At 41.0% G+C, this 13,154-nt stretch overlaps 2 protein-coding genes across 2 annotated transcripts; one reads left to right on the top strand and one right to left on the bottom strand.

Moving 5' to 3' along the window:
* Positions 1-817: 817 nt before the first annotated feature.
* On the bottom strand, positions 818-2,149 carry LOC139734776 (uncharacterized protein F54H12.2-like). The gene has a single exon (XM_071645570.1). The coding sequence runs from the start codon at positions 2,147-2,149 to the stop codon at positions 818-820; it is 1,332 nt and encodes a 443-aa protein (XP_071501671.1).
* Positions 2,150-3,929: 1,780 nt separating this feature from the next.
* Positions 3,930-5,261, top strand: LOC139734775 (uncharacterized protein F54H12.2-like). Its single transcript, XM_071645569.1, has one exon. It carries the CDS (start codon positions 3,930-3,932, stop codon positions 5,259-5,261), a length of 1,332 nt encoding a protein of 443 aa, XP_071501670.1.
* Positions 5,262-13,154: the final 7,893 nt, after the last annotated feature.

The following is a 13,154-nucleotide window of genomic DNA, read 5'->3' as shown; positions in this document are numbered from 1 at the left end:
CATATATTCATGATTTGGAGTTATATGATATATATATATATATATATATATATATATATATATAATAAAAGAGAGAGAGAGAGTGAGGGAGTGAGAGAGAGAGAGAGAGTGAGTGAGAGAAAAAAGGTAATAGTACAGGCTTGCACATACGATATATACAAATTACTACTAAGTTAAATACTGTTAGATATCTAGCAATCCACATCAAGAGAGAAGTTTACACTACGTTATACACGCTATTACAATATCTTCTTACAAACTATCGAAGCTACGTGCGATTTGTAATAGAGTAAAAGATGTATCATGAACACGATGGGAAACATCAGAACGTCGATTAAACCAATCATTCACTCTCTTATCATTTCTCGTATAATCCTTGCCAAACACATTTAATACACTTCGAGTTGTTTGACCCCCTACTCGTTTCGTCACGTAATAGATACAATATTGTCCGCAAACTGTGGATACAGTTCCTTGTAGCCGTTTGGAATTAGAGGACCATGCCGAGGCATTATTGTCCAAAAACTTTACAAAGTCAAGACTGTAAGTTAAGGGTTCATATCCGTAAGAGTCAAAGAATTCGCCTTTTCCGTTGCAAAAGTAGAAAGCCACCCAGTGTGTTCCTGGTTTATCGCTAGGATCGGTATTCGCGATGAAGCACTGCTTCGCCCCACTAATTGATCGCGGTAGACAATTTGACGCATATACTCCTTTGAAATAGGGCTTGACAATAGGATCGTTCTCTAAGAAACGTTGAATCTGCGATGTATCCATAGTCGATTAGAATATTTCGGCAGTCGGTTGTCCGGAAGAGGTTTTATTGGTAATCGTAGATGATGTTTCTGCTTTTATCAATCTGAATCAGTCCCTGTCCTTCCGAGTAGACGATACAGTTGACGGTGTTTGGAATGGCCACGTCGAATTGTAGCTCTAAGCGCAGATTTCCTTGCTTGATGAGATTCAAGTGACATCCGTCAGATAGGTCGGGCGTGAGGTCGAATGCAAAAAGGGTATAACCTTCGCAGTATTCTTCTCGATTGATGTTAATTCCCTTGTCTACAAACAGTCGGTTGGTTCCCATGAATAGTGAATTGTAAGCGTGAATGTAACTTTGTCCAGCTCCCGCTGCAAAGCTAGGACGTAATGGTCTCATCGGCACCGTTTCTCCGTCAATAGTGAGGGAGATGAAGTTGAGGCGTAAATGTTTAAAGTTGAAGGGGTTCTTGCCAAAAGTACCGTTAAAGGCGTCTGTGTCAACGAATCCTACGACCACCCGATTTGGTAACTGTCCGTGAAATAGATTGTCTTTATTAATCGACATGCTTCCTGCAGGAATGGAAAAGGACTTCACGTCTACTTTGTTGACGGGGTATTTCGCGGTTGTCTTCTCCAAGGCCTTGGCGTGGTTTAACATGATGGTAGGACTGGTCTTTACTCTGCGAACGTAGAGGGCAGCAGATTCTATTTTAATTTTATATCGGGCATTCTCCGTCGAAGACAGAAGACAAAATGCGTCTTTGCTACGATTTAACTTGATTTTCAAATCAACCCCCGGGAGTAACAGTCTTTCTTGAAAAAAAATGTCGGCGTAAATCGGACCAAGTAGAGAAAGTAATTTACTCTCGACGATGAATCCATGTCTTTTCGCCAGACCGGGATTAGCTTCTGCAGAGCTTGCCAGCGGGTTAACGACATCCACTTTCCCCGCTTTGTCCTTGTAATATAGCTGTTGAGTGAGTTGAGACTCTTTGGTCTCTCCTCCATAGTGCAGCAGAGATTCGATGTACGCTCTGTAAGGGTATGTATTCGACGGCTGAGACACTAGTTTTTCATTGAGCATGATATCAACTTGTGCAAAGAGAGATGGGAGAAACAGGTTTACGGGACCAACTGGGGCATCAGCTGGTAAAGCCGTGTTATCATTGTTCGTAACTTTGACTGTCACTTGAAGCATGGTCTGAGAGAGGTCCAAGTATTCTTCCGACGTGCCGGACACGTTGAATTCAATGGGCCCTTCATCGGTGATGCTGCTAACGGGGTGATATTCTACCCATGGTCCTTTGACGATGCTCATTTGAGTGTGTGGTACCGTGAACAAATCCAATTCGGACTTGCAGCAGACATCGCTCTTGTCGTGTAGAAGCGCCATGTTCAGCAAAGACAGCAAGGAGTGTATGAGACTGGTAAACGAATAGTCCGAATTAATCGAAGATGTCGCGCAAGCGAGCTCTTTTCGCTGGAGAATTTCGAGACCGAATGATACGCTTCCTTCCTCGCCTCCTTCTTTTAACTCTTCCTACAACTACTAATCGCGCTCCTCCAGTCTGATTCCCAATTTTTTTCTTTACTGCTCGAACAGTCTTTGAGGCCAGGTGTTTTCCCGCCCGAGCCACATTGTTTCTAGTTGCGCTTTTAAAAGATTGTCCGTTGATGGTGTCCTGAACAATGTTCATGCCTGTATGCATAGCTTCTTTTCCCAAAGCAACAGCCCCTCTTTTTAAGAGAGGAGTTGCGACTTTGAAGAGCCCCTTCACCAGACTACCCAGCCCGTGTCCTCTCTGCATGGATGCCCCGTGGAAGACGGGTAATCCCGAGCCATATTGGTCGTGAAAAATCCTTGCCGGTGCGCGAAATACCACCATAGTTGGACGTATCGCTGTGTAAATTTAGCGTCCAGCTAGTTCGTAGAGCGCTCTCTAAAGTGTAACTTCACGATCACTTTCCCGCGTTCAAATGGTACCACTTCACCCGATTCGGTTGTTAATATAATCTCTATCGTTTCAAAATTGTAAAGCTTAAGAGGGACGTAATGCGGAGTGATATAGGTATTGACGATATTATCGCGATCCTTGTACGACGCTGTTCCATTGATGAAAAAAATTGAGATTCCTGCGGGATATTATAATTCTGGAGAGGAACTCATTGACTCGATCAACGAACAGTTCCGGAGAAAATTACGTAAAAGCATCACATTTTATTACAAGAGGACCCAACGAAAATGTTTCATCCGATTAGAAGGAAATACGGCGCTCCTCATTCCCTGTGGTTTGGCTATGATGCTCGGGTTTGAAGGGGAATGCCATCTCACGGAATCAACACTGAGTCCCATGCCAATGGATGTACACATGAAATTTCATACATTTTATGTCTATTCTGATATCGTTCAGTTTCAACACGTAGGTGACGCTGCTGTACCTTTACTGAGGACGATAGCAGTCATTCCGGACAAGGATCGCGATAATATCGTCAATACCTATATCACTCCGCATTACGTCCCTCTTAAGCTTTACAATTTTGAAACGATAGAGATTATATTAACAACCGAATCGGGTGAAGTGGTACCATTTGAACGCGGGAAAGTGATCGTGAAGTTACACTTTAGAGAGCGCTCTACGAACTAGCTGGACGCTAAATTTACACAGCGATACGTCCAACTATGGTGGTATTTCGCGCACCGGCAAGGATTTTTCACGACCAATATGGCTCGGGATTACCCGTCTTCCACGGGGCATCCATGCAGAGAGGACACGGGCTGGGTAGTCTGGTGAAGGGGCTCTTCAAAGTCGCAACTCCTCTCTTAAAAAGAGGGGCTGTTGCTTTGGGAAAAGAAGCTATGCATACAGGCATGAACATTGTTCAGGACACCATCAACGGACAATCTTTTAAAAGCGCAACTAGAAACAATGTGGCTCGGGCGGGAAAACACCTGGCCTCAAAGACTGTTCGAGCAGTAAAGAAAAAAATTGGGAATCAGACTGGAGGAGCGCGATTAGTAGTTGTAGGAAGAGTTAAAAGAAGGAGGCGAGGAAGGAAGCGTATCATTCGGTCTCGAAATTCTCCAGCGAAAAGAGCTCGCTTGCGCGACATCTTCGATTAATTCGGACTATTCGTTTACCAGTCTCATACACTCCTTGCTGTCTTTGCTGAACATGGCGCTTCTACACGACAAGAGCGATGTCTGCTGCAAGTCCGAATTGGATTTGTTCACGGTACCACACACTCAAATGAGCATCGTCAAAGGACCATGGGTAGAATATCACCCCGTTAGCAGCATCACCGATGAAGGGCCCATTGAATTCAACGTGTCCGGCACGTCGGAAGAATACTTGGACCTCTCTCAGACCATGCTTCAAGTGACAGTCAAAGTTACGAACAATGATAACACGGCTTTACCAGCTGATGCCCCAGTTGGTCCCGTAAACCTGTTTCTCCCATCTCTCTTTGCACAAGTTGATATCATGCTCAATGAAAAACTAGTGTCTCAGCCGTCGAATACATACCCTTACAGAGCGTACATCGAATCTCTGCTGCACTATGGAGGAGAGACCAAAGAGTCTCAACTCACTCAACAGCTATATTACAAGGACAAAGCGGGGAAAGTGGATGTCGTTAACCCGCTGGCAAGCTCTGCAGAAGCTAATCCCGGTCTGGCGAAAAGACATGGATTCATCGTCGAGAGTAAATTACTTTCTCTACTTGGTCCGATTTACGCCGACATTTTTTTTCAAGAAAGACTGTTACTCCCGGGGGTTGATTTGAAAATCAAGTTAAATCGTAGCAAAGACGCATTTTGTCTTCTGTCTTCGACGGAGAATGCCCGATATAAAATTAAAATAGAATCTGCTGCCCTCTACGTTCGCAGAGTAAAGACCAGTCCTACCATCATGTTAAACCACGCCAAGGCCTTGGAGAAGACAACCGCGAAATACCCCGTCAACAAAGTAGACGTGAAGTCCTTTTCCATTCCTGCAGGAAGCATGTCGATTAATAAAGACAATCTATTTCACGGACAGTTACCAAATCGGGTGGTCGTAGGATTCGTTGACACAGACGCCTTTAACGGTACTTTTGGCAAGAACCCCTTCAACTTTAAACATTTACGCCTCAACTTCATCTCCCTCACTATTGACGGAGAAACGGTGCCGATGAGACCATTACGTCCTAGCTTTGCAGCGGGAGCTGGACAAAGTTACATTCACGCTTACAATTCACTATTCATGGGAACCAACCGACTGTTTGTAGACAAGGGAATTAACATCAATCGAGAAGAATACTGCGAAGGTTATACCCTTTTTGCATTCGACCTCACGCCCGACCTATCTGACGGATGTCACTTGAATCTCATCAAGCAAGGAAATCTGCGCTTAGAGCTACAATTCGACGTGGCCATTCCAAACACCGTCAACTGTATCGTCTACTCGGAAGGACAGGGACTGATTCAGATTGATAAAAGCAGAAACATCATCTACGATTACCAATAAAACCTCTTCCGGACAACCGACTGCCGAAATATTCTAATCGACTATGGATACATCGCAGATTCAACGTTTCTTAGAGAACGATCCTATTGTCAAGCCCTATTTCAAAGGAGTATATGCGTCAAATTGTCTACCGCGATCAATTAGTGGGGCGAAGCAGTGCTTCATCGCGAATACCGATCCTAGCGATAAACCAGGAACACACTGGGTGGCTTTCTACTTTTGCAACGGAAAAGGCGAATTCTTTGACTCTTACGGATATGAACCCTTAACTTACAGTCTTGACTTTGTAAAGTTTTTGGACAATAATGCCTCGGCATGGTCCTCTAATTCCAAACGGCTACAAGGAACTGTATCCACAGTTTGCGGACAATATTGTATCTATTACGTGACGAAACGAGTAGGGGGTCAAACAACTCGAAGTGTATTAAATGTGTTTGGCAAGGATTATACGAGAAATGATAAGAGAGTGAATGATTGGTTTAATCGACGTTCTGATGTTTCCCATCGTGTTCATGATACATCTTTTACTCTATTACAAATCGCACGTAGCTTCGATAGTTTGTAAGAAGATATTGTAATAGCGTGTATAACGTAGTGTAAACTTCTCTCTTGATGTGGATTGCTAGATATCTAACAGTATTTAACTTAGTAGTAATTTGTATATATCGTATGTGCAAGCCTGTACTATTACCTTTTTTCTCTCACTCACTCTCTCTCTCTCTCTCACTCCCTCACTCTCTCTCTCTCTTTTATTATATATATATATATATATATATATATATATATATATATATATCATATAACTCCAAATCATGAATATATGTTCTTTCATGTCTGGGAAAGCTAGTTTGAAAATAAGAGAATTAAGTTTGTACCTTTATGTTGAAACGTTGAGTGATTGTGACAGTTTGTTACCAATGGAATATATTATCATTTACAATTCATAGACCATAATTACTTAGGTTAGCGTACCTAGCGTAACAACCGCTTGAATACTTTGTAAAATTAGGTAACCTATATATATATATATATATATATATATTAGATTAAACTTGGGCTGGGTTTCGTTCTTCATAGTAATACACACTTTGTTATTTTCGTTACGAGTATATGTCTCATTTTCTCTTTCGCTCTTCGTTTTCTTTCTCGCTTCTCTTTTCCTCAGTCACGCTGTATAACACATATCACACAGGACAAAACAAAAATAAGATGTAACGAGTGCGTTTTGTATCGTAAGAATATTGTACGTGGTACCCGTTTTATTTTCTCCAATAAAACAACAGACTATAAATATGTAAATAAATTTCTCCTTGTTGTACTTGTTTTTCTTTGCTTCCTTCTACATTTTGTGATTGTGAGAAAAAAATCATTACACCGTGCAACGAACAAACTATATACATTTCCACTGGATACGTAAAGAACTATTCCTCATATAAAAAATACGATTACATTATTCAATTATGTTTCGATGTTCAAGCATGGCTTAAATCATACATGGTGATGAAAGAATAATTAACAACTTATAAACCATTGAGGTGATGTAGTCATCAATCTGCAGAATCTGCGTGAGACATTTTACAGTGTATTTCCGTTTCGTCAAAGTTATTAATTCTAGGTAAACAGACATTAAAAAAAAGAAATTTGCATGCGTTACATGCACAGATTTAAAACAGCGAAATGACGAAATGACGAAATGACGAAATGACGAAATGACGAAATGACAAAATGACGAATCGACGAAACGTCGAAGTGGTGGATATATGTACAATATGACGGTCTTTATGGAATGAACTACGAATAATAATAAAAACAACTACTTTCACCACTGAATGTAATAATGCATAAACCAGGCAGGATTTGACTATTTACATCGTTTCATGAAGTAAGACATATTATGTACAACTACGCCAGGAGATAAAATGTATGACACATTCGGTAAACACCACAGATAAAATCAAACGTCACGCGAACTTATATTTACAATATTTACATAGCAACTAGTCGAAATGTTCAGACGATGAAATGTTGAAGTGGAGAAACGTTAAGATAGTATAGTCAATCGCTATATCATGCGGACAAATTCAAAAGAACAGCTAGCATCAAAATTTCAAATACATTCAAACAGAATATTATGTATACACTCCTTCACATCTGAACATAGACCGTACAATCTTATATACACATTGCGGGTCACCTGATGAAATAATTGGTTGGGGATATGTAACGATGTTAACGTTAATACAATCAAAAAATCATCATTCGTAAAATATAATGATACATATTAAGTATGTAAATGCTTGTGTACACACTTTCATATCACCCCATACGCAACATCGATGGCGTACTTCAACACCCACCTAGATCAACACGCAGATCATAATGGTAAGGGCTACTATTTAAAATTGTACATAACTGTTTGAAATAGAAGAGTAGTAAATTAACATACAATAAAATCATTACACGAATTAACGAGAACAGCTCGGGTTAACGAGGATTGTGGTCATACCGTTTAAGCCGTATTTTAAAAAGATTGCCACTTTGGGGTTTGAGAACCATTAGCATCACTAGCTCTTGTACGCCTTGTACGTGTATAACTTTTAGTTGTAGTAGGGGTTGTGTACATTTTGGGGTCTGGAGAATCTAAACGACGATGAATCGGGGTCTCCAAATCTTTCCCCCTCTTAACACGTTGAAGTTGGTCACGTCGGCTGAGATTGGTCAACGCAGTCTCTGGAATGTTCAAACGAGCCAGCGCACGAATAAAATGTTCACTACCAGTAGGAATATAACCACTTCGCTCTCTGAAAATGTCGTACATTAAGTCGCAAATGTTACTGCCAGGCACACTTTCCCCGCTCACAATCAGCTCCCCTTTGTCCGTCCATCCCACATCGTCGCACCTTTTCATCTTTTCCAGCAACTGCGAAGCTCTTTTCACAAAATTCTTAGGCACGTGCTGCAAGATGTCACGCTCCACTGCGTCCTCAGATTTTGGCGCGCCCCTCTGTCCATGAGTTACTAGATGCGTGCTGTCATTGTCTCTTGAGCTGTCGCTAACGACTTCAATAGACAATGGCTTCTTAACGCTGTCCGTCGCTTTCAAAAACCGCTGTAAGTATTGCGAATACAACAACGCCTTGTCATACTCTGGTAGATCGGGCCTGTCCAACACCGAACGAATCTGATCATCCAATTCGTTGATTCGCTGCTCTGTAGGTGTTGAAGATTGACTTTTGAGAGAATGAAGCATAGTTTGTGGCACAAGCACCATCTTGCGCGCATTCTCCATTATCAACGCGGTACCTCTATACAGCGTCTACTTTGCCGATGCAAAGAGGTTAGAAGCGAGAGTTCCGAGTACAGGCGTGATCAACCTGGCAATGAGACCAATGAATCCTCCGCGTTGGTTTAAGATTCGTTTTCTCTCTGCCAGAGATGTACGACGATCCGTTAATTTACGGAGTTTTCGCTTGTGCTTAGTCAAAGTTTTCTTGTGGGATTGCGACAGCTTGACATTACCGCAGATCACGTTCAAAACACATTCACAGATGGCGTCAATGAAGTTCTTGTTAGCTGTCTTGATGAGAAGTTTCCGTTGATCAGGAGAGCAGTGTGCGAGGGTCTTGAGCAGGACTGCGTGGGTCTTCACTCGGCGCGACATTTTTAACTAATAAATGACTTAATACACGAACGCGACAATTTATATCTTAGGAACATATACATATTGAACTTCACCGGGAAATATTTTCGTTCTGAGACGAAATTCTTCCGGCGTGTCTGGCTTAAGGTCTACGAATAAATAACCCCATTTATCGGCTGTGGCGTCCATAAATGCCTCTTGAAAAAACTTTGTTTTCGAGGGATACATCTGTTTAGCTAAACAAGCAATTTGTTGTTTGTCTCTACAATTTTTGAATAAGGCGTAGTACTGCGTGTTTAATGAAATAGTCCTAGACTCCTTTCCACGATGAAAGAGATTTTGAGTGATATAAATAACGCTCGCGTTTCTATGATGACAACCTTTAGTAAACAAGGCGGCTACTCTCTTGTCATCACCAGCCACATCCATTAAATCATCGATGACAAATAACACTGGTCGGGAGGGGTCGGTCAAATCATTGAAATCTGCCGGTAAATTTTCATGAAATTCAATATTCGGAAAGGATCGTGTCATTGCCGCGTAACACGGTTGATACTCCCCGTAAAACCATATAATTTTGCGAGGAGGTTGATCGATCATTTCCGAGGCATTTTTCAGTAATCTTTTCACGAATTCGGTTTTCCCTGAAAAACTCGGTCCGACCACCATGTGATGTTCTCGGAAGGTTTCAAATTGAAATGTGTCCCTCTCGCATGTTCTTCGAGTTTTTATTCTTTTGCTTTCCAAAGGACGCCACCATCTCTTTGAATATGTATGAGGCATTTATTGTTTTATGCAGGACGAGTCCGAACCCGTCACTGGCTCCAGGTCCAGTTTATGTATTTCTTTATTTAAAAATTCTTTTGTCTTCGCTCGCGTACAAGCGTGGGTCAGAGGACAAGTCCGAACTTATCGTGAACTTGAGGTCCAGTCTTATGTATTTCTTTGTTTTTCTAGTCTTTTGTCTTTGAGTGTGCGAGCGTCGGTCTGAGGACAAGTCCGAACTTATCGTGAACTTGAGGTCCAGTCTTATGTATTTCTTTGTTTTTCCAGTCTTTTGTCTTTAAGTCCCCGAGCGTTGGTCAGTGGACACGCCCTGACTTTTGTCTTCGATTGCGCAAGCATTGCGCAAGCGTCGGTCAGAGGACACGCCCCCATTTTTATGTATTTCTTTGTTTTTTAAAGTTCTTTTGTTTTCGATCGGGCGAGCGTCGGTCAGAGGACAGGTCCGAACTTGTCGGAGTGACGTCATCAAACAAACAAATGTCATGAATACGATTGCAATCGTCATTATGACCATTTCGACCATTGCCTTCGAAAATATCTCTCGATGTGAGAACAAAAGAATATGATGAAACAATGACGCGGATTCTTAAAACAATAGCATATTTTTCATAATTCATTCTTCATATTTCATATCGATCCATAAATATTCATATTTCATAATCATCATTCATCGTTCATATCTATAATTCATATCTCATGAATATTCATCTTTCATTTTTCATATTTCATACATTCTTTTGTTCTTTCCTATTTCTATTGTTATGCAAATATCCATAATTCATATCTATTATCATAATTCATCGATTTATCATAATTCATATCGTAATCCATCTTTTTATCATAAATCATATCATAATCCATATTTTTATCATAAATCATATCATAATCCATCTTTTTATCATAAATCATATCATAATCCATATTTCATAATTCATAATTCTTTTGTCTTTTCATATTTCTTTTGTTCTAGAACAATAGAAATATGAATCATATTTTTATGACGCTATACGTACACCTATACTACTCTGGACCATACCTTATGTCGATATTACTTTCTTCGCGATCGAGCGCTTGACAAAAATTAAGCATACATTATCCTACAAGACAGAATACTGTTCAGCTCTGTTACCTGTCTGTGCTGAAGGCGGGCGTACGAACGCCATTCAATATGCCAAATTTGATACAATCACATTTCTTCTTCCTCCATTTTTTCTCAAATTTCAGGGGGATGATTGTACAGGCCATCACCCCTCCTCCATTTCAGGGGGGGGGGGGATATATCCCCCATCCCCCGGGATTTATAGTCCATCTACGACTTATTGGCTGAGTCATAGAATGAAAGAAACACCAACAAACAAAAACAAACCCAAAGCAAAGTAAAAGAAAAGCCCGAAGCATCTCAATTGCAATCGATTCCAATTTCAAAATCTTCAAACCTCTCTCAAACTACAAGAATACTGGTAATACTATACTGCAGTCCCGTACAAGTTGTGCATCTCCAATTAATGCAGTCAGCCATTGTATTTATTAAAAAAAAACATTCATACACAACGTAGCGAACTCATAATCCTTGGCCTAGCAATCACAGGGAACTGAGTAATGACTGATCTGAGTAATGAACTACAGTAAATTACAGTCTGCTGCACAATGATCATCCTTTTCACTTGGCGATCATGTTTAGCGACGCTGTCTGAGTGATGTTATTCCGAATTTGCTGATCAATTGCGAACGTTCGTTAATCCGAAATTGAAATCAAGTTTGTTAGGCCGAAAATAAAAAAGGCAGTGCGTCCTAACAGTGACTAACGAGCCTTCGGAAATACGATATTTCGTTTTCGGATACGCGAACTTGCGGAATAGCTAACCATCGGAACAACGAACTTAATTCCGTTTTCGGATCAACGACTTTCGGATTAGCGGACTTTTTTCCGTTTTTCAATAATGAACCTTCGGAATATCGGAACTTTTTTTTCGCGGTTCTTTTTTTTTTTCATCAACTTTTTTTTTTGGAGGGGGGGGGGGGAGGGGTGGGGTGGTTGTGGCTCAGTGAGTAAATCCAGCGACTTTCAATCCTGAGTTTCGTGGTTTGAGTCCCTTGTGTCAGCAGCATCAGTTGTGCTCTCGGGTACGTACGGCACTTTAGTTCCTTCGAAGGGGGCATGAAAGCTGGTAATCAAATGGAGGTCATGCTTGCTTCCTCACGGAGCATTGATTTGATTAGCTCTTTACTGGTCAATCAAGAATAAAACATAATTCAAACTCAAAGTCATACACAAAAGTATCCTGTCATGCCTGTGTCGACGTAATTCAAAGTGACCAGATATAGTGCAGAAATGGTTAGATAACATTTTGTTCGTGAGTGTATGTGAGCGTGTTTGTGAAAAGGCTGCTATGTCTGAGAGCAGAAGGTTACAAAAGCGTTGATCCCCTCAATTCTACCATCATTCATTGGTATACCATCACGAAGACGTTGATGGAGAAGCCGAAAATAAAGATAGGCCCTATATCACTTTTTAAAAATGTATAACAAGCACAAATTATAATGCTTTATACAGCGTGATATTTTCAGTGATGGTATGGTAATTTCATCTACTCTATACTCCTGGCCATCCAACATATGACACCAACGATTTGATTTGCCTGCTTTGGCTGCGCGCCCAACCCAAACGACCGTCGATATGATTACCACCCATTATCTGCGTTACCATGGGAACTACTTTCCACTTGGCGGTTCAACTAGCTGTGTCAACTCGGGATCCATTACAGCTGTTGGAGAACGACATTAAAGAATTTCGGCGATAGAGTTCATTTCTCTCCGTAGATGCGCGAAAGCGATATTCGTTCTGCTATTTTATTCCATCTGTCGAACGTCCAATGATTTGAATGGACTGCATGGTTATGTAATCGCCGGGCAGAGATTAATTTGCTTGATGTCTTATGCCTAATTTCCATCCGTCTATATTCCAACGCATTTTGAACTTCGAAGCATCTACGAAAAGACCAGCAGAGTAAACAATACATGACTGCATTGGAGAAGGGATTATGCATAAAGCCGCACCTTAATCAAATTCGGTATATCGATCTTGCTAAGAGTCTCCATTAATACAGTACAAGCCATTAAAATTCCCCTTTTTGCTGCATAGAATTGGAGTGTGCGAAGCGACGTTCTTAATGGAAACTCAAATCAAATAAGCCATGTCTTGCTGTTAGGAGCTAACCTTTGTTATCTTCATACATTGACTGGATTCGCTTTCTATACTCAACGATTAAAACTGAGTTCCACTTTATTGTTTCATATTCAAAGTGTGTTTACTGTTCAGAAGGCCAGGTGATTCCCAGAAGCAGATGGGAAATAAAAACTAATAACGGGAAAAAACAGATATTTATAGCGGGCGTGAGATTCAGTTTCCGTCAGCTATCACGGAAAGGCGCTTACAACTGATGTCCGAGAATCACTTCCAAGCCTAG

The sequence above is a fragment of the Diadema antillarum genome, unplaced genomic scaffold, assembly GCF_040938485.1.
Source record: "Diadema antillarum isolate AM-2024a unplaced genomic scaffold, OU_Dant_1.0 seq00000546_RagTag, whole genome shotgun sequence".
Lineage (NCBI taxonomy): Eukaryota > Metazoa > Echinodermata > Echinoidea > Diadematoida > Diadematidae > Diadema > Diadema antillarum.
Note: the sequence above shows the minus strand (reverse complement) of the source record. Positions and strands in the feature narration are given on the sequence as shown.

What these genes read in the sequence shown, in the direction of transcription:
- LOC139734776 (XM_071645570.1), bottom strand. Translation starts at nt 2,149, where the DNA reads ATGGCGCTTCTACACGACAAGAGCGATGTCTGCTGCAAGTCCGAATTG.
- LOC139734775 (XM_071645569.1), top strand. Translation starts at nt 3,930, where the DNA reads ATGGCGCTTCTACACGACAAGAGCGATGTCTGCTGCAAGTCCGAATTG.